The 21,954-nt window shown below is 39.8% G+C and overlaps 1 protein-coding gene across 2 annotated transcripts in view; it reads right to left on the bottom strand.

The window, feature by feature from the left end:
- Positions 1-21,954, bottom strand: part of ZFAT (zinc finger and AT-hook domain containing) — a 142,450-nt gene that overhangs the window by 26,171 nt on the left and 94,325 nt on the right. For both annotated transcript variants that reach the window (XM_088148946.1, XM_088148945.1), the window contains exons 8-12: positions 18,638-18,725; positions 16,543-16,692; positions 13,660-13,833; positions 10,595-10,683; positions 4,481-4,619 (exon numbers count right to left, since the gene is read on the bottom strand). In XM_088148946.1, coding sequence (XP_088005072.1) covers positions 4,481-4,619; positions 10,595-10,683; positions 13,660-13,833; positions 16,543-16,692; positions 18,638-18,725 — 640 coding nt within the window. The remainder of the gene's footprint in view (positions 1-4,480; positions 4,620-10,594; positions 10,684-13,659; positions 13,834-16,542; positions 16,693-18,637; positions 18,726-21,954) is intronic.

The following is a 21,954-nucleotide window of genomic DNA, read 5'->3' as shown; positions in this document are numbered from 1 at the left end:
TTAGGAAAGACCAATAATGGCATCAGATAGGCATGGACCTGAGAGGCAGACTACTACCCCAATAGTTGCCACTTCCGGAAACGCAGAAGGCTGTCCCTGGGGCAAAGCCTTTTTAAATGTCCAAGCCACATAATGAAAATTGGCTACAGTCACAACAGCTCCAACAGCAGTAGTTTAATGGCCAACCCACAATGTTCAGCCAGCTTTTCAGAAGATGGAATTCCATCAACAAAGTGGTTGGTAAATTGGAATGAATTACTTTTGCTAATTCATTTGGGAAAATTAAAAGAAAATTAAGTTCTTTGATTATCCTTCAAGGATTTTCTAAGACCCCACCATTACTACCTTTAAACATATTAGATGAGGCAGCTCCCTGACTTTATCCTAAGCTAGAGTTGCTTCTCTATTAAATGCCTTAATGCGTGACTCTCAGTTCTGGAGCAGCATAGGACAAAGACATTATCAGTTACAAACCCCAAACTGAAATATTCATTCCATATTCCCCTCTTAATAAAAACTCAATTAGAAGAAAGACCTTCCCTTATTTCTTTTAAATTAAAATTACTGCAACAATAACACTCTGTTAATTAAAATAGCCACCTTTGTCACTGTGACTTTAATTAAGGAACAACAAATGAAAGTATGCAATTGAGCCAGTAGCATAAAACTGCACGGCAGTTAATTGACATCGCAGCTAAAGAAAATTAATTTCTCTCCAATTCATTAACTACTGTGGCAATATAGAGGCAAAAGGTCACTGAATGGCATACCTTATCTGCTTTTGACACCAGCGTACACATAAAATTGAAGTATTTCATATTTCTGAGACAGACAGCCCACTTTTCTTCCACCCTCCCCCCTAAAAATGGTCCTTTGGAAATGATTTAATTTGTATTTTGCAGGATTGACTGAAACTGTATTCTGAGGATTAATGCAGGGAGGGTTCCACGAACAAAACCTTGTCTTATGAATGCTTGCCCTGATTAGCAGCTCTTACAATAAATCTCCGTATGGCTGCTTAAATTTGGGAAGAGGGGAATACGAAGGTGGCCAGAGAGACCCCTGATAACAATACAATATTTGTGCCTTTATCTGAACTGTAACTTAAACCCAAGAGAGTTTATGAGTCTGCTACATGGAGCAGCTCAATCTTCAACTGAGAGTCAGAAACTGACTGAGTTTCACTGTACAAACTTATCTCCACATTTCGACCAATATTCTGGCCACAGGGTTTTCTTTCGGGGGCAAGCAAAAGACAAGTTGGGAGATTTTTAAGGAGACTAGAGTGCCCTTTCCCAGTTTATCGTATCTACTCTATCAAAATGTGCTCCTTTTCCATTTAAATCTCAACCTCTAAAACAACTGCCTCTTACCAGTAAACCAACATTGATTGGCATATGACACAGAAGCACAGCGTAGATACATCCCCAGCTACACTGGAAATTTCTCCCCTCGCCCTGCCCAAATGTAAGTACTGATGAAGTTGATCAAGGAACACTTATTTATATCCCTCTAGACCAGTTGTTCTCAAAGTGTGGTCTGGAGACCCCTGGGGCTCCCCAAGACCCTTTTGGGGGGGTCTGCGAAGTCAAATAAATAAATATTTTAACCTTTCTCAGTTTTAATTTCTAATATGGTACACTGCTCTAGACTGTTGCAGGCAAGGGTTATTCTGTTTCTTGACTTGATACTGGATTGACTTGATACTGGATTGACTTGATACTGGATATTCTGTTTCTTGATTTGATACTGGATTCTTGACTTGCACGGAATATCTCAACCTTCCATGTGACTAATGAATTTGGCCCCTGCCTTTGCCTTGAGGGAACTGTCTTACACTTAATTAGCCCATTGGCCCAACTTGTCTAGACCAGTTGACTAGGAAAGAACAGCCCTATGAGATCAAACCAAAAAGCCATTTAAAGCAATTCCTCTTTCCTGCATGGCCAACCTCATGGATGGAGGAAGGGGCACAGGACAGAAATATCACTCTCTTACTGATATTCCTAGGTCCGCTGCCTCTGATGTTAGAGGCATCACATCAGGATCATAACTAATAGACAGTAGCTGGATGGGTTCATATATTACACTAATCCATGATTTCTTTAACCAAGGATTGTTGAGTATACCATCATTGGCTCTACACAACATATTAAACCACAGTAGTTTGACTCGCACAACATGCTTAGCCATAATGAATACAGGTGTGCTATTTTTATTTATTATATTTTATTTTACTGGGCTTATGGCGCTACTTCAGTTGTTGCTGACTCTGAGCAGCATATCCATACTAAGGTTAAGAAAGAATACGTTAGCAATCAACATAACAAATAACAGCATTCCCAGTGCACCAGGGGACCATTAAAATTCAATTAAAAAACCATTCTACTGCAAAACGAAACAGCTTCGGCACAGATCCACCCCAAGGCCTGCTGAAAGAGCCAGGGTTTGATGGCTTTCCTGAATCCCAGCAGGGCTGGGACCAGGAGGACTCCAGAGGGAAAGCTGTTCCAAAGAAGGGGGGCATCGTCAATATGTCTATCATGATATCCCATTCAATCAGAACTTTAAAAACTCTGGCTTAATCAGAAAAGAGCACTGTACACTGTACACACTGTTTGTTCCTACTTGACTTCTCCTGCAGGTAAGAAGGAATAAGCGAGACACACTCCTCCACCCCAGTGTTCTCAAAAGTGGAACTGTAACCAAGTCCCAAGATGGATCGTGTACTCCTTAGCCCTGAGCTACCTCCTTTCCTAGGACATACTGTAACAAACATATCCATCTTTATGTTATCACAAACTTTTGTATTCTCAGCCATGGTCAGGACTAAATAGCTTCCCATATATTTTATGCTAATCTGTCCTATTCAAATTTTTGTCACACTGGAAGGGAAAACTCAGTGCAGATTCTTTAATGCATTATGCCACCATTTCCATGCTGCTGAAACATAGGTCCGTGCGTCTTATAGACATGAATTCTTTGCAAAAAAAAAAAAAAGGTAAAGAAAAAGAATAATTTGGCAATGCTTTAAAATGTCATGCTTGGGAAAATTATGTTTTATTCATTACCTAGAGCTGCAGCATTATTCTGGCATCTATTCTAGTGTAACAAAACGGGGAAAATTTTAAATCCTCATGAGCGGCTTTGAAATGGGGGAAGAAAGTTTTACATAACGTCATTCAACATTGGAAGATAACTTGGAAACAATCAGAAATAAAATAAGAAAGTCATCTCACTCAACCAGCTCAGCTTTCTAAAATACACCACAGTCTAAATTGGGGACTTTTATTTCCCCACTCGCAGGAGTGTTACATCCTTTTGTGATGTGCTGGACTTTTAAAATCCATTTCGTACCCGCCAAGCTACTTGATTGTACTGCCAGATTGCCAAACTGCACAGCAGCAGAGTGTCCCCTGGGAGATGAAAGACAATCTCCTGAGAGATTACATATGAATACTCTACAGTTCTCCAAAGCCTTTCTAAAAAAAAACAACAAAAAACTTATTTTAAGGTCCAAAAAAGAAATATTCCTTTTTAATTTGCCACCTGCCTGGCCAATCTTCTGGTGCTCAATTTACTATTTGGAAGCAGGTCCAGCTAATTTCACATCTCTAACAAATAAATATATGTTGGAATGAAGTGCAAAGTGAATGTGCCCTTAGGGAGTTTCACAGAAAGAGTAACTAACCAGGATTCCACCTCTAGGTCAGATTCATAGGGACCTGGTCAGTAATCCTTGTAATGAATTGCATGTCAGTCTTACTCAATCAGATGCACTTTAGGCAGACTGCTTCGCTTGATAGGAATGACCTCTGCCCCTGTGCAGCAGACGGCTGAAGACCAGTGAAGCAGCTGCTTTAATAGGATTTGCTGACTCCACTGCAGTGGTGAAAGGCAAGGCACCACTTCACTTTGCAGAGATGTATCAAAGGGGCGCTGCATGGAAGGGATGATTGAAGCAAAATGTCTCTCTGAGGTTTTGCACAACCCCAAAACATTTCTCAAAGCAAAGCTTACCAGATGGTGAGATTGGAAGGGCAGAGATTGACGGGAGCTGATTTCCACATTCAGGTTTGGAGATTCCAGACCAAACCAAACCAAACCAAACCAAACCAAACCAAACCAAACCAAACCAAACCAAACCAAACCAAACCAAACCAAACCTACAGAGGCTGATTAGAACGTTGCTCCTCTCAGATGATACATAGGATTAAACTTGGATTATTTTTTTCCAAAGTGAACAAGAAGGACATATTAGACTTCTCATTGATGTGATTTATCAGTTCCAACTCAGCCATTTTTCTTTCTTGGAAATGATGTTCAAAAGTCATTCCACGGAGGGGGAAGGGGAAGGGAAACCACCGTCCCCCCCCAGAAAGAAATTAAGGCAACAACTGCAAAATATTCCCTCTGTGAGAAAAGTAAGTATAAATTAATGGAAAGAAAAGTCTCTGTGTTTTCAAAATGAACAGGTTACCTTGCTGGAGAAGGGCTTCAGCTGCAAATTCACCGGAACCCGCATTAACATATTCCTCACTGGGATGTTTCCTATTATAATGTCTTTTGAGAGAACCAGATATGTTGCAGGAATAATGGCAGTGTGCGCAACGGAAAGGCTAGAGAAAGGAAAAGGAAATGAATTAGTTATAGCCGTATTCTGTCTTCAGACGCTGCACATCTTATTGCTAGCTTACTATAATAAGATTTAGATCTGTCTTGCTACGTATGTTAACAAGTAAACTTGTCCCATTATGTCACTGTCTGAAAGCAAAATGTATCATGGCAACACATCTTCAATTTTATTACCTTTTTACGCCCTGAAAAGTTTTACAACTTGGTGGAAAACTATCGGCACTGAACAATTCAATCAACTATTTATTTGTCATGACTGCTAAATTCTGCTCTCTTTCATAAAGAGATAGATTGCCAGAGCAAATGAAATTACAAAAACAACTGCAACCTTTTTATTGACTAAATAAATTACTGTGCAATAAAATTAATGCCCTGTGCTAATTTAGTGGCATACTTCCAAATGCAAACAGACAGGAAAAAGAGTTTTTAACCCCATTCAAAAAAGACTTCGAAAAAGAGGCTAATGCGGGGAGGAGTGCACAGAGACACAGAAATTGTCCACAAAAACGGCATTTATTTCAAGAAGTCTTAGGCTGCCAAACTGAACTGTCACAAAGCCCAGAAGAGACCAATAAATAAGAAAGCTCACGTTTCTACTCTCAGATAATGTATGCCAAGAGTTTAATGCAGTTTGTATCCAAGATTTATACTTAGAAGGCCCAGACCTATTTAAGCCTGTTCAATATGTGAAGATGAGTGTCGTAATAACAAATTAAAGAGTTAATATAGATTGTTATTGCTGCTGTTATTACTACTAGTATTGTTATCCTCCTGCTTTTCTCCCAGAGCGTTTATTCCCAGAACAACACCTCTGTAGATAGGCTGGCCCGAAAGAGAGTGGCCCATAAATTACAGAACATCCTGTACATACATACATACATTTTTTAAAAAAACCCTAAATAAAACTTATCGTAAAATACAGACATTCATCAGCGAATAACTACCATCCAAAAATAATCTGAGCACAGATTATCATCAAAATGGAGAGACATAAAGCATCATGCAGTAATGAATGTCTGATGGAACAGAAATGTTTTTGTTGCCTGTCTAAAACAAGTACAGTCGCTCTGCAGTGAGATGGGCCGTGACAAATTTGAAATATAAATAAGTAAAACAGGAACCCAAACACCCTCTCCAGCAAGGAGTTTCTTCACTTGGTTCTTGCTATTGAAAAAAGTCTATCTCATCAAACTAATTGTGGACTCTAATGACCATTATCATAAATAACAGACAGGTTCATATGGCCTTTACACAACCCCCAAAGAATCAGGTCTTCTGCATAGCAAAATGGCCACTTTGAATTGTGGAAGTCAGTAAAAATCTGAGTACAGGGTAATCTGGCCTCCATCATGCACCCCTGACCAAAGTTTAATCATTATCTAGCTGAAATTCTGGCACTCTCTCCAATGTCTGCCCCATGTAGATAATCTTACTGATTACAGATGTTCAGTCATAAATCACAGTGTCAAAAGTCACCTTAGAAAGGAAACAAGGTACAGCAGAAATCCCCGAAGGGAAGAAAGACGTTGGCCCAAAGGTGGATGAGTTTGTAGACCTCTATCCAAGTTATATAAACAGACTATGTTGCATAGACCACACTCATCCATACGCCCAGATAAAATCAGCCCAGTAAAGAAAGTTTCCAGAGATATATGTATAAGAGATGATAGTTAAATCTCTATAATGGTGCCATCCAAATGGGTTAGCATTAGAACTTCAGGCTAGTAGGGAACTGAGATACACCTTAGGGCACTGCTCAGATTGTTTCAGAGATTCTATGCCAACACTGCAGCCCAGTTCCATCTAACCCATCTTTGGTGACTTATCTGTTCTCAAGATGTCATACATTATACAGTACTCTCATAGTAGTTTCCACTTGGAGATGTGTCCCTTCTGAATAGGGAGGGTTCATTAAGTTATGATAACTCACAGCACTGGAACTGTGTCCTCCATCTAAGCTTTTAATTTCATTAAAAATTAATATATTTAATTTCATATATTTGTATTATTTAAAAAGATGGGAAAATAATTGAAGCACTCTATATTGTATTAGAAAGTGCTTCTTTTACCTGTTCAGAATTCATATGAAGAGATAAAACAGATGAAAGATAGGTTTATTTCTTAAGATACATTACTTAGACTCTTAGGAGTCAAAGGGTTTTAGAACAATTTCAGAGTTAATTGTTTAATATCTTGTGTGTCAGCTAATGATTCTGAACTGCTATTAGAAACAATGACCAGTCTTCAACTAGAGCAACAAATAAGTGTTTACAATTTGGGTAACCTAATTGTAATTAAATGTTCCAGTAATTAGCATTTGAGAAGCTGAATTCAAGTGAAACTTTGGCTATGTGCACCTGTCCTTTATCCAAATCTCTGAAGAACACAAAAATTGCTTGAAGTTTTGGAGTTGTCTTAGAGGCAAACTAGCCAGGAGAGTATAAGCCACATTTTTATGTTCACCTCTTTGCTTCATTAAATGATGAGGTATCGTCTTATAGAGGGAATAGGGAATGACCTTGAAGGACAGGAGGAAGAGCTGCTACCAAGGCAATGATCAGACAAGGGCGAGTTAAACCCATTCCAAGAAACTAAATTGACAAAATGTCTCAGACAGGTCCCTCTCTAACTCACATAAAGATAAAATGAAGGGGGAGGGAAGCACATTCAGACTTGCAAGGTTCTGTTACTATAGTTATTCTAATAAAAGTAGTTTTTGACCTACAGGTACTCCTTGTTTAGTAACTGCCTCAGACAGTGACTATTTGCAGTTACGATGGTGATGAAAAAGTAACTTTGCAACCAATGCATGCGTGTACAATTTTTGCAGCATCTCCCTCTCTCTGAGTCAGATGTTTGCCATTACGGTCAATTAATACATATTGTCCTGTGAGTAGAATCCTGCAGCAACCCACACAAGAGGGAACAAGGGAGTGATCTCTTACCCCCAGCCAACACCAACTGGAACTGGCCCCAGAGAAAGGAAGAGAACCACTGTAAAACCGTGCCCCAAATCCTCAACCCACAGAACTGGCTCAGAAGGATACCATGATCGAAGGTATCAAAAACTGCTGAGAGATCTAGGAGCACAAGAATGGATGCAGAAGGATAGCCTGTAAAGCCCCACAAAATAAAAATTCTACAGATTTGGCTTCTTCTTGGGGGGGGGGGCATAAAAGAGCTTGGGGCAAGTTGTTTTGCATCCCTGACTTACATAAATGTTAAGCTTCTTGTTTGCCTTGAGTTGAGACCAACTTTTACATAACATTGTGCTAATGATGGAGATCATCTCTTCTCTTGTTTTTCTGCACATTTCCAGCCTTCCCTGATGTAAGAGAGGATTCTCACATTGATAAACTACTGTACAAACAAAACCTAAGGGGACCAAATCTGCAGAAGGAAGAAAGCTAAAATGTAATGGCTTTGAAATACATATAAATAGGGTCCACATTTGAAAGCAGTTTATTCACTCGAGTTCTTGTGCTATCACTTCACCCTTTTTCATAATAAGACTTACTAAATCCTAGGCCAGAGACAATTGTTTCTCTTCTGTTCTTCTTCAGTCAGGATTGTTGCTTGAGACTGTGGCCTGCTAACCACACTCATGGCTCTCTTGCTATGTTCCTCACATCTCCTGGTGATTTTTCCAACTATCTTAATAGAAACCGTGTGGCGTCATGGTTAAAACATTTAACTGGCACTAGGGTGCCCAGTTAAAGTCCACCCTCAGCAACAGAAATCCACTGGGTGACTCTGGACCAGTCACTCTCTCTCAGGCCACCCACTGTGAGGGAAAATGGAAGGGGGACTATCTTGAATCCCTGAACAAAATGTGAGATGTAAATCCCGTGGCAATACTTTACTGTGAACAAAATATATAATCTGAAATAAACTTACTCCACTTAGCCTGTTGCCCATTCTCTCCATTCATCAAATGTCATACAACCCTTATACTATTAACCATTATGGCATCTCTCAGCCAAGGTTCACAACAACACTAGTCTGTTTAAATTATTCCAGATTCCTTTGGGTGACTTTCAGTTTTTAAAGTCTGAGGGTAAGGACAGTGTTTGTTAAGAGTTCAGCCAACCAACTATTTGCTTCCCTCTCTCCTGACTATACCTAGTAGGAAAACAATGGTCAGTTGGATCTAGGTATACATCTTTGCTTATGAAAAAGACTGGTCTCAACCTTATGAAAGGAGACCTTCATGAGACCACTCCTAAAAAAAAGCCATCACTAGACCCAACTTGTACAGGCCTCTGGACAACACCCTCTTCCTCAACAAGCTGCCGCAAAGAGTGGGGGCTGATTCAATCCAAACAATATTGGATGAAATTGATTTTCTGCATCCATTTTAATTGTGGGTATGACACTGAACCTCCCCTGGTTACACTAAGGGATGATTTTTGCTAGGACAGTAATACAGGGAACATGTTGATTGCTCTAGACTTCTTGGCAACCTTTGAGGACATCAAAACATGGTATCCCTATGGACAGACTGTCCAGGTTAGGGGTCGGGGAACAGCATTCTGGTGTGCTGAATGGCCACCTGAGCACAGGACCTTTCAGTGACAGCCCCCGATCCTAGAGTATGCTTCATAGTGCGGTGTACCTAGTATTGAACTTTACTGTCTTTTCAGCATTATGCAAAGCTGTTTTTATTCTCTCAAGCATTTTAATCAATTAATGTTTAATGCTTAATCTATTAATGTTTAACCCAGTAAACATATTTGCTGCTTAGAAATGTATTAATTGTGCCAGTTGTTGCTTTTATCATTTCATGGTTATGTACTTTAATTATTGTGTTTTAATGTTTTATTTAATTTTTCATAATTTTATTTGGTGATATAAACATGTTGCAACTGACTGTGGGAAACTCTGGGTTTGAAGGAAAGCATATACAATTTTAAAATAAATAAGTAATAAGTAATAGATTATAAATGAAGCCCTGCTCAAATGCTGAAATTAGCAGCCAAGGCCCTACCTTTTCCCACTTCTAAAAAATTTAAGTGATGACTGCAAACAAGGATCTTTTTGGTAGTAGTAGCCACTTCACACTCTACTGTTAATTACTTATTTATCTCACCAGGAATATAGCTGCAATTCTGAATGTGATTTAGTGATGCTTCTGATATATATTTATAAATATAAATATACATATAATATTTATATTATGTGTGTGTGTATGTGTGGGCTTCCTTGATGCAGTTTAATTTCTCCTTGTATAGCTCTGTAACTTTGTAAAGGCACTTCAATGTATCACAGATCAGCTTGTGAGACAGACGTTCTTTGATCTATTTACCGTATAAAATAACTGCCTTGTTACTATCTGTTCCCTTCATAAAAATAGTTTTCATGATGTTCTTCCTCTCCACCATTTATTGGTGAAGGGCCAAAGCTCCGCAGATTTGCACCTACCAGAATGAGCAAGCAGTTCAATTTCTAACATTCCCAGTTAGAAGGTAAATGTGAAGATCTCAACTGAAACTTTGGAGAGTTGATGTCAGTCAAACAAGAAAGATGATTAAACAAAAACAAAAAAACCCCCAGAACTCTTAATTCCATTAGATAGTAAAGTTGGCTAACAACAATACTACAGTAGGCAGACAGATGATCACAATTGGCATAAGGGAGCTTCCTAATTCCATCCATCCCTTATTAAAGACCATTTCTTGGATTCTGAATTCTCAAAGTATTTCAGACTCTCCTGTATCATAGCCTGGATCCAGCTTTGCCTTTTTAAAATATAGAGCATAATGTGAAAACTGTATCAGAATGAAAGAATGCAAATTCCTGCTTCAACCCATCAGATTGGCTAAATGTTAAAACTATTCTGCTTCAGTTCCGGAATTGATTTAGAGGCTGATAAATTGTAATCCTGAAACTTTGGGCTGTCAGGCGTGGCAGCAGCCAATGAATCACACTTACAAAACAAGACCGGTGGCAGGCTTCTTACCTTGAAGGAAGCGTGTTGTTCCATGTGCCTTAGAAGTTGTGGCTTCTGGGCAGCAGTGTAATCACACACAGTGCACTTGAACTGTTTTCCTGAAACAGAAAGTGACTGACTCAGATCCAAACGGAGGAGCATATTAAAAAGGGGGAAATAGTGGACAAAGAATATAATAATCAGGGGTGAAGAGAACTGGCTGTTGATGAGCAATTTCTCTCAAGCATAAAGAATTGCCCGCATAAAGGATCAGTTAAGAAATGGAAAGAGGTACATATATCAAAAGCGGGGTATCAAAAAACTGTCTGAATTTGTAAGGATGTGGTCGGGAATGCTAAGGCTCGGAATGAGCTGCAGCTTCAGTAGTAGAGAATATATGTAGCTGAGGCTGCGGCTTGCCATAAATGCCAAAGAAACAAAGAAGCACAGGTATGTGCAAAACAAGAGGAAAGTCAGGGAAATGGTTGAGCTGCTGGTTGGAGAAGATGGCCAGATGAAGATGTACAAGAGGGAGAAAGCTGAACTGCTTAATTACTATTTTGCATACATCTTCTCACACACACACAAAAATGACCTGATTGGTCGGAAGCTGCACTATGGGGGACAGAAGAGAAATGTAGGTCAAAATACAAGTCCACAAGTCTTGAGACTGATTCTCCATCACACTGATCTTTTTAATATTCTTGCCTCCAGCATGTATTTATTTGTTAAATTTTATGCCTAACAGTCCTAGACAGCATAGCAGCTTCCAATACTAGCACGCACAAACTACACTGGTTCCCCTTCTCTCATTTTTTTACTATTATTATTATTATTATTATTATTATTATTATTATTATTATTTTGCAAAATAAGTGTTAGTAGCTTAATATTCAGAGAGCGTATTTAAACCCACACAGAGATCTGTTCTACTCCTACTCTTCCTCTATAACTGGGACAGAGAGAGGCTGTTTGAAATCCTTTTAGAAAGACCTGTCAAGAACTTGAAAAGATACCCCAATGTGCAAGTGGAAAAGGCAAATGTCCACGAATGTGAAGAAAGCTAGTTTCTTCCTCTCGATTCAGAACTGTTGCAGAAAATTGGGATCAGCGTATGCAGAAGATGACAGTTTTCCTATAATAAACACCAAAACCATTTGATGCTTAAAATGTTCTCTACCCTTCTGAAGAAAGAAAAAGTCAGATTCTGATGAACACAACTGTTGCCATGAGCCGTAATGAACTCAGGCAGTGAGGTTTTATGCTGGGATGACTCTTCTGGGTAAGAATACAGAAGTGAGCAGTGGTAGACACCAGTACAGAGCTCACATAGCTTCTTTTCAAAAGAATCATTCAGTCAGGTAACTCGGGGAAAGAGTGTACTACAATTCCGGGTCTGAACCAGCAAGACAATTCTTAGCTTCTTGGGCCTATATACTGAAATTAGGCATTAAATGTAGAGCCATGCAGCAATTTGAAAATAATTTGGAGAAAAGTACTTCAGGAGTGCAAATGTAATTTCTGCCTGTAGTCTTTAAAAATGATTGGCTGGTAACAGACAGCATCATATCAGACTATCCAGACTTTTAAACTATACCTTTATTGTATAGAGAAAAAACAGTAAGGATGTGTACAGTGTTCACTGGCCCAACTCAGGTGATATCTAAGCCTTAATTGTGTCACATTCATTTTGTGTGCAGCCATATGCATACTGAACCGTGTCCTACAAGTCAACCCTGGCTCATGGATCATCCTTACACTGTGAAAAGCCTTCGGTTGTCATGGCTTTTGTGCTGGATGATCACGTCTAACCATATACATGCAGTCTCAGAGGGGGTGCTTGTCGGGAGGTAGGAGAGTAGCCTAAGCAAACTCTCTATCCTCAGTCTGAACTTTGATGATAATGTGCTGGAAATAGCTTCTCACAGGACAGGTCTCGCAGAAGGAGAAGGAGTGGGTACGGTTGGAAAACAAAGGAGAAAGTCTTAAAAACACCCAAGATTGAGAATTCTGGGGAGAAGAAGCTGAGCAATGGAGAATCTGGTTGGCAGCTAAAGGCACTATAATGGCTAACATGGATTAAATAGTTCCAAGGGCTGTTGAAGATGGATCGTTGATCTGTTGGTTTCTATCCAGGATAAGGTTTGCTGCTAAACTTAAAATGGACTGAGCAGTTTACACTAATAAGAATTTATGGCATGCTGAGTGGGACTGGAGAAGACTCACCAAAGTGTTCAAAGGCACAATCTGCAGGAGAAGAGTGCTGAAGAGGAAAAGAGCCATTGGACACTCTTCTAGGTGGCCATGGGCCAGAAGATAGATGGAAGAACAGAAGATCAAAGGTTTATCTGTCTGAGGATCACCAGCCAATCCAGGGTCACCTGCCAGCTCTGTGGACTGTGAGGGATGGTAAACTGTAGATTAATTTAGTAAGCCCTTTCCTTAAACCTAGATGGATAAATAGGAGTAGTGATCGTAATCAATGGCTTAGAAGGATGCTTACATGCTAGGATCACATACTATGCTGGGTTCAGATCATGATGTGTTAAGACACCCTTACTCAGAATGCATTTGAGAACAAAAGTTAGTCTACCGGAAACAGAAGGGTAAAGTGCTATATTTGGTTAGAGAAGGGGGGCAAACTGCCCACACAAAAGAATGAAAACTGAAGCTGAAGCTGAAAAAGTAAAAGTGTCTGTCTGCTCTGATAAGGCTTGGTTGATACTCTTGACTGCTCTTTTCTGTCTTTGTAAATTGAATAACAACAAAAACTCTGGAACTTGTGGGACCCTGCCTGTTTCAGTCAAATTCTAGAAGTGGTGTATAAACATCATCATATAAGCTTTCTGAGAAACTACAAGTGTAGTGCAGGGACCTTTCATACAAGTCAGAGGAATGAAAGTACAGTACATGACAGCATGTCCCACTGAGAACACTGACACCTGAAGTATCCTTGGGTGGTTGGCCCCTATATGTCGGTCCACCTGCTAAAGAATATTAAATAAGACATGGGCACTCTGTTTCCAATCACATCCTTCAATTACTTCATTTGCCATCTGGACGCAGTGTTTCCAAACCTTCCCAGAGCTACTCACCATCAGCAGTGTGAAGGAGTTTATGGCTCTTCAAGGTGCCTTTCGATTTGAACTTCTTCCCACACCTGTCACACAGGTGTGTCTTCTCAGTACTATGGCGATTCATGTGAGCTTTGAGGTTGCTTTTGCTGCGAGTAGCATATTCACACAGAGAACATTTGAATGGCTTGATACCTACAGAAAGGGAAACAGTTTTCTGCAGTTGGTCTGTCTGTCTCTATCAGGGTGGGGGAATGTTTCAGATGACTTTCCCCCAAGCTGGTTGAGAATCTTGGGACCACATTTAGAAGATATTTGGGGGTTACCCAAATTAGGGAGAGCTATTTTAGGACTTCATCTCCCTACAAAAAGCAAACGGAATAGTACAGTGGAACTCAGTGCTAGTGTATGCATGCGTGCGTATATACGGAGACTGATGTTTATAAGCCATTTGTAAGGTAAGTGTTCCCACCACTACAAATAGGAGATAAAGTGGGGAGGAAAAATTCTGTTTGGGATTGTGCTAGAAGACAATCATTTCACAATCTGGATCTGGCTCAATTCTCTCCCATTCATACCAACTTTAATGATTCTGGAGTAATGCTTAATGGCTGGGTTGGCACAACATCCTAGAGTAGGCTAAATGGTTTGGTGCATCCTAACATCCCAATGCATAAAGTAACAATCATGGCTTATTTTTCTATAACTTATGTAAACACTGGAACTGGGAAGTTTTATTTTAATTCTGTTTGATGCCTAGAGTCACTTGTTCAGATGGGCAGCCTATAAATTGGATAAATAAATAAATAAACTGTGCCTTGTTAACTTGGGTTTAGGGTTTACATGTTGTCTCAATTCAAGTCATTCTTTTACATTTACCATTCTCTCTTACTCATCTAACTCTTTTTTTCTCTGAGTTTTAATTATAGATTTTAAGTTCCCTGGACAGGAGTAGGTCATCCTGAGGCTTCTAGGGTATCATGCAGCTTTATGGAGGGAGGGAGACAGGAAATAGCACAGCACACTGAATTTTGTTGCCTTTTTTGTGTGGCCAGTAGCTTTTGAAATTTGTGAATATTAAAAATCCTTCCAAAATGGTAATAAGGTAATTTAACATTTTGCATGTAGGTATGTTTCAAGAAAGAATTACTTGCTGGACTAATCCGGATTCATTAACTTAGCAATAAAAGGGATTCAGCATATTGATTACTGAATATCTATGGACTTCAGTTGCGGAGGCAGAAAATCACAAAACATATAGCTTTGAACTAGATGAGGCATGAACAACTGATTTATATACTGTAGTGTTAATTCAGAATAAGATACAGGAAGGGAGTTCTGAAAACTGATGACATTACATACTAAAGCAATAAAAGGGGGCTAGGGGAGAGATTATATTATAGACACTATAAATGAGGAATGTGTTACACAACATCAACAGTGGGAATTAAAGAATAACCCTATGCCACTGGGCTCCCTGCTAGATTTTGCATCAGATGAGATAGCCTTTCAAATGATTTAGAAGTGTTGTTCTAGTTAAATATTCCAATTCCAATACAGCATTCTCTACAAAGGTGGTGTTTGTATTTACCAACGACATGAATAAAAAAGTAAAAGAAATTCAGTTGATGATATAGTTATACAGTGGAACTTGATGTGGGGTAAATTGTGCATTCAGTCCTCCTTGCTCCAATTGGTTTTATGGCACTGGAAAGCTTCTGTTTGCCTTAGCTACAGAGTTACGGTATGGGTTCATGGTAGGTTACCACAGGTGATTACTACAGCTCAAGTGATGGCCTGCAAGCCTTAAAGGAAGAACACTGGGTTTTGTGAATAAGTAGAGCACTTCTAGTTTTCACAAGGACACCTGGTCAGCCAGAGCAGGAACAGAAAGCTGCATTAGATAGGCTTTTCTTTGCCTTGATCCAACATGAATTGTACGTGCTTATACCTAAGAAGGAATCAGAAAACTAATTTGATATTTGGCTGGCATCAGCTGTCTACCTCAAATGCTACACTTTCAGCCATTACTTGTAATTTTACTTGCTACTCACTGTATTAAGAAATCAGGTGATTTTGATAAGTATAACCAGCTTCGAGGCTTTAAATCTTAACTTCTAAAATAACTTTTTGTAATTATGCATCATTTTATTGTCTAGTTTTACTTGGTACTGCTTTGGGATTACTTTTAATGAAAAGCAAGCTAAAACTGATTTAAAATAAAATTGCATCGTTGGGGCAAAAGCACGGTGGCCGTAGCTGTCTTTTATCTACTTCCAAAAGAGAAGATAAGACTCTAGATTTCCGAAAATAAGGCCAGAGTGCATCATTTTGGTAACACAAGGCCAATTAGATAGTTGGGTACAAAATGTTTTGAACTGGACCACTGAAACCATCCCATTTCAAGTGTTATGCTCCTCTCACGAATGCAAAGCAGCTGTTTCTCATTTAACGTGGGGCGTTTTGCACTTGAAATGGTTCAAGTTCAAAACAATTGGCACATCACACGCACCCACAAATAAAAACAGCTGGGGAGACCTAATTAAAACTGATGCGGTGACAGAGAAAAATAACCCTTTTCTCTAGCTTCCATCTTCCCTCGGGGCAAAATGGTGGTTGATCACCTCCCTCCCAAAATTGATAGCCCCCTGCCCTGTCCAATGGCTTTTTCTAATTGTGTGGTTATGTAGCTTTTTCTGTTGCGTTGATATGATTTTGTTTATCATTTACGTTTTGGTGCTGAAGAAGGCCTTTTAATAAAAGGGCTGAAATATTAACAGCTCATTATATGCATTTGTATCAGAACATGCCATTTTCGCCTCCTGAGTTTTTGACGTCTTTTTTCTTCTCGCCAGCAAATTACTGCAATTACGGAAAGACAGGTTCTTGCTACACCCCATTTACCTTCGTGAGCCCAAATGTGACGCTGGAGATCCGATCCATTCTTCATGAAATAAAAATTGCAGTAAGGACATTTCACAGCTCGTTTTCCTATAAGTCCTTTTAGCTGAACTCTCCTGCCAACAATCTTGGAAATTGTGTGCATAGAAACCTCTAAGATTGGAGGGGGAGGGGGAGGAAGGCAGAAGCAGAAAAGAAAAGAAAAAAAATGAAACTTTGGCCTTCAGGGAAGACATTTCAAAAACCAATAAAATATAGATTGTTTTGACTGCTGGTTGTTAAATTTTTTAAGGAGTCTTCCTTTCGTATGTTTTCTTTCCCCCAGGTAAGATTTGCAGTTGAAAGAAATAGCCTCATTAATGTATGGCTTTTCCAGCACTGGTCATTCCATTTGTGTATTGTACTACTTTTACCAGGATTTACTCTTTTAGCAACAAATTAGAGACTGGTTGGGCTGTTGGTGCAGAAATTGTTTTTCATCTCTGTGTGTTTTCTCACAGGAAGCCTTCTCAAACAGTGAATACCTAAATAGGGCAGCTTCGCTAACCAAATATTTATGAGCTTTAATACTCTCTGAGAGCTGCTAACATTTGTTTAAGGCTTCACCTAGGATTTCCAGAAGAGCTGGGAATTCCAAATAGACAGCTTGTTAACAGCTGCAAAAGGCCCCAGGACCCAGATGTGATGGTATAATTGCTAGAAATAATAGAAGGATACTTTGTTCAGACTCAACCAGATATCATAACCAACCGTAAGCACGCATCTTTTCAAGGATGCCTATACCGACCATCTTCAATCTAAGGGATATCATTCAAAGCATGCAAAGTCCCACAAGGACTTGAACTGAAGAACTGCAGGGACTGAGAGACGGTTGTACATGCCCAGGATTCGGAGATTAACAGGCATAAAAGGGAACAAGACAACCATGTCAGCTCCTGCTGTGGCAAGGGGTACAAAGCCTCCAAATTCACTAGCTTTTTCTTGATTGTTGTTAGCAGTGCTAATGCTGAAGCAGAGACAGGGGAGTAAAGGCTGAGTTCCCAGGGAAAAACACCAACGATCAACAACTGAGGTATGCCTCCAAGATGCTGATGCTGGTGTTAATAGCTATGAATTGTTGAGGGTGATGGGCCAACCCTGGGAGCAGAATTTTACAGCTTAGGAGAAACATGATTACACTGGGGGGACTGATAAGAAAGTAGCATTCCTGCAACGCAATGCTGAGTTAGCCATGGGTTGCAGAAGCAGAGGGCCAGGCTCTCTGAAAGTAGGACATTGGGCCCTTAAACTTTAGAAGTCCTTGCCCAGGTCCTCCTTCCACTGTACTATAGCCCTTTCCACAGATATGTCTTTGTATGCCCTGCAGATCTGGCTGTAGCTGCTTGAAACACAAATAATTCAAGGATGACTTGCCTGTAAGATTTGTTTAACATCCTAAGCTCTGAGCCACTATTTCAACCGGACTGATGAGCGGATCCTATTGACTTTTTACCTTGTGTCTGATTCAACATTGACCAACTCAAAGACTCCCTGCTCTCCCTTGGCTGGACATTCCCCATTGAGAAAGATGAGAAGATATGCCCGTTCACAAGAAAGTTCTTTAAAACAGCTTGAGAAGTGAGCAAGGAGAGGTTGTGTGTTCATGCAGCCCCTCTCCCTCTGCAGACAGAAGTTGACAGATCATGATTTCCTTCCCCCTCTGCTGATACCTTCACTGTCCATCCAATTGTCTGCTGGAAACCAGAAGTAATCTGAGCAACCCGGCAAGTAGGAGAGGGAAGGGCCACAAAAGCACTTACAAGCCATTGTTATCTACTCATATGGAAATGTTCTACATCTTCAATCCTAGAAGAAAGATTTGCCTCCTTGATTTCAGCATGGCAAATTGCTACTAATAGCATAGGTACTAGGACAGTAAACAATTTAATCAACCAAGTGATTTTTAAAAAATTATCTTTTCCATGATGATAATGGCAGTAATAATAACAATGAAACTCTAACAATAATAAGGCACAGTATAATTGCAGTGTGTTATTTAGCCGGGGCCTTGCCTCCAATATGACAATACATTCAAAACCATTAGCGTGGCTTTTCTTACCTGGATGGTTTGTCTTTATATGAGCTTTTATAAGTCGGTCTTCAGAAAATGATTTCTCGCACACAGGGCAGGAATAATTCTTTTTGTCCTTTAAAGGAAAGAAAAGGGAGAGAAAGATTATGTTATCAGTTCATTGAACTGATTGCTAAACTCATTACATAGTGAATAATATATGGCTCCCAACAAGGTGATAATTGGGCAGGCTCAGATGAGGATTTTAGCTGGTGTACAAAAAGACAGAACAGTTATCATTTTCATGATGAGCCACATGGAAGGAAAGACTTGTAAGCACACGGATGATTTCAGAATAATTCACAGCTTGGGCTCAGAGCAGTAGAAGAGGGAGGATTGTGAAATATGGAGGTGTCCAGCAAGATTCAACTTCCAAGTCTTGCAGACAGGACTGGGGCAACCAGCTTGAAGCTGTGATTGATTGATGGACCAACAGATAGATGGATTGGGCATGATGCCAACTGCTCTGCTCTGGTCTTCCGGTCCACTGGCAACACATTACCATCTGAAAGCTAGCTCACAGGGTCATGAAGCAATTCGTACAAAGGCAAGTTTTCTGTGACAAACTGATTACATTAAGGTCATGTAATGCCTTGCTTGTGGGAGTTGCATGACCAGGGTGTTTTGGTAGGCAATTCAAGGTGCTGGATGTCAACTATAAAACCCTGCAAGACTTGAGGCCTGAGTATCTTCAGGACTGCCTGCTCCAGGAAGAATCTGCCTGCTTGATATGACTGAGTAGAATGGGCATGCTGCCAGTCTTGGGGTGGTGGCGGGGGGGGAGCAGAGATTTTTTTTTTCCTGGCTGAGGATTTTTGTCACCAGTGGGCACAATCACTATAGAAGGCAACAGCACACAGTAGTACAACAATTGCTTACTGAATCAAGGCTTGAATGCTTTTGTCCCTTCAATACATTTCTCAATTCCAACACATCTAATTAAGAGATGCACATTGTTGATCAATACAGCTTTCCCAGTTAATGTAAGACAGATTATCTAAATTACTAATCAGGTACTTGCCAAAAGTTGTCTTGTAGCTCCTTGATTCTAGACAGATTTCCCAATGTGGAAAAGACACAAAGCAAAATAGCAGGCAAAAAGCAGCAAATAAAATAGCTAGCTATAGAATACAGAGGCTCTTACACTCTACAGGCACACTCTTACACACTTCACATACTTCCCCCAGTTGGTTTTCATCAATCTTGTCACGGCATATTGTTACAAGTGAAAAGATAATTTGGAGAGGGGTCTAGCTGTTCTTGGGCAGTTCTTGATCATGGAAGTTCATGTCCTGACTCTTGGTATTTTTCTCCATCAGTCATACTTTGATCTTCTCCTGGTCTTTGGCACATCATTGTTTTAGTCCAACCTAGCATTTCCATGCATCTGTGTGTGTTCAGATGGACTGTATGTACTTCATTAGACTTGAATATTCATTGTAGGCTTCATTAACCTCATTCTCCATTGTGATCACTAGCAAAGGTCATTTGTTGAAGCCTGCAAAGAGGTTACATTCCATTTAAATGTGGATTCTCTCTGGTTCAGCTAGCCCTTGGTTTCTATAGAGCCAAGGTGCCCTTCCAACAACTCCCCACTTGCCAGGAGATTAAAAAGGCTGGGCCTGGAAAGTAGCTTTTTCTATCAAGACTCCCCGTCTTTGGAACAGCTGGTCTTCTGAGATGAGGACAGCACCTTCCTTGGAAATATTTAGGAAACCTGTTAAAATGCTGCTTTTCTGTAAAGCCCTTCAGGACGGAAGAGGGGGTTAGGTGAATAATGCTTTTCTTGGTAACTGAAAAGACTGTTATGACTATTATGGATAGTTTGCATTGATCTGATGGAATATATATTCCTTGTTACATTATTTATTCTACTTGCACTGTAATTATTGAGTGCATTGCATGCCTAGAGTTCGAAAACTGAGGCGGCCCATGTATGCCAGTAAGTCAGTCAGTCAATCAGTAAGTAATTAAGTAAGTAAACAAACTCCCGTATTTCTGAACAAGCATGACCAAGCTGGAAATTCTGGGAGTTCAGTATCATCTGGTGAGCGCCAATTTGGAGACCAACGCTGTACAGACATATTACGAACAAGCCCTCACAAAGGACAGATGCAGCCTGGCAGATCTCGTTGAATTTAACAGATCATGGGATTCAAAATTAAAACTGGCTTTAGAAATGGTGGGTCTTAAGAGGACTGGCACTACTTGTGCTACACTGAAATTACTTTCTTCTGGCAAATGTTATGCATAAATGGTATCTGGGACCATTTCATCCCACTTAGAGAATAAGGAGAAGCTAAGTGGGAATGGTTTCCAAGCCCCTAAACTATTATTTCTATTTATGTTTGAATATCTGCTCAACGGGAATTGAATGGTTCAGAAACCAGAAAATAAATATGCAGAACCTCAAGTACATTATCATTCCAAAGCTAATAATTTCAAAGCCAACTTGATGAGTTGGAGGCTCCAACTCAATTCTGAACATATGCAGCCAGCTCCATAAAGGCTCCTGGGAACTTTGACAGAGTGGAAGAGACATCCTGCTGCACTTCTACAAATGCCAAGATTTGCTTTCTGAAAAAGCAAAATGCCACATGAGGCTCAGAGATAAAAATTAGACCGTCTTGCAAAGAAAGAGTAGCATGCAGAGGAAAGTTCTTGTCACAGAGAGAGATCAGGAAATTCTTATCTGCTATATGTGGAATCTTCACTATGCCAAGCTAGTACAAGTATGAATGTATTTAAAGTACAATATGAATGTATTTAAATGTTATATCTTGATGAGATATGTGTTTATTAGAAAAAGATTTCAGTGCTAAGCTTTAAGAAGAGCAAATCTCAATGATAACCAATCATTTTCAAAGTATCTCTGGATCTGCAATTCTTTTGTCAAGAAGAGATTAGAATTTGGAACCTGGCTCTCAGCACCTCCAAATATTTGGCTCAAATAGAAAAGAATATATTCACTATAAAAAAACGCTTATAAGGAATAACATAAAATGAACACATTTTCTAGTACAAACAGCTCTTCTAAAACTCCTTTCTTTAGAGTTTAGCATGTTCTACCAACCCAGCCTGTCTGGACACTTTCTGGCACAAATCCTCCTGGGATGTCATACATTCTGGAAAGTGGTTCGACTATAATTGCAACAGCCTAGGAATAAATGAATTATCTGAACCATTTCAGTCAGGTTTCAGGCCTGGGTTTAGTGCAAAAGCAGCACTGATCACATTGATGGGGTAATGTGACCCACCTAGTCCTGTTTGATCTATTAGTGGCTTTTGACATCATCAATTGGGTA

This window comes from Python bivittatus, unplaced genomic scaffold, assembly GCF_059951505.1.
Source record: "Python bivittatus isolate LINGU-HERP-01145 unplaced genomic scaffold, Pbiv_v1 ctg000590_np1212, whole genome shotgun sequence".
NCBI classification, from domain to species: Eukaryota; Metazoa; Chordata; class Lepidosauria; order Squamata; family Pythonidae; genus Python; species Python bivittatus.
The sequence above is the reverse complement of the archived record's forward strand: the minus strand, read 5'-3'. Positions and strand labels throughout refer to the sequence as shown.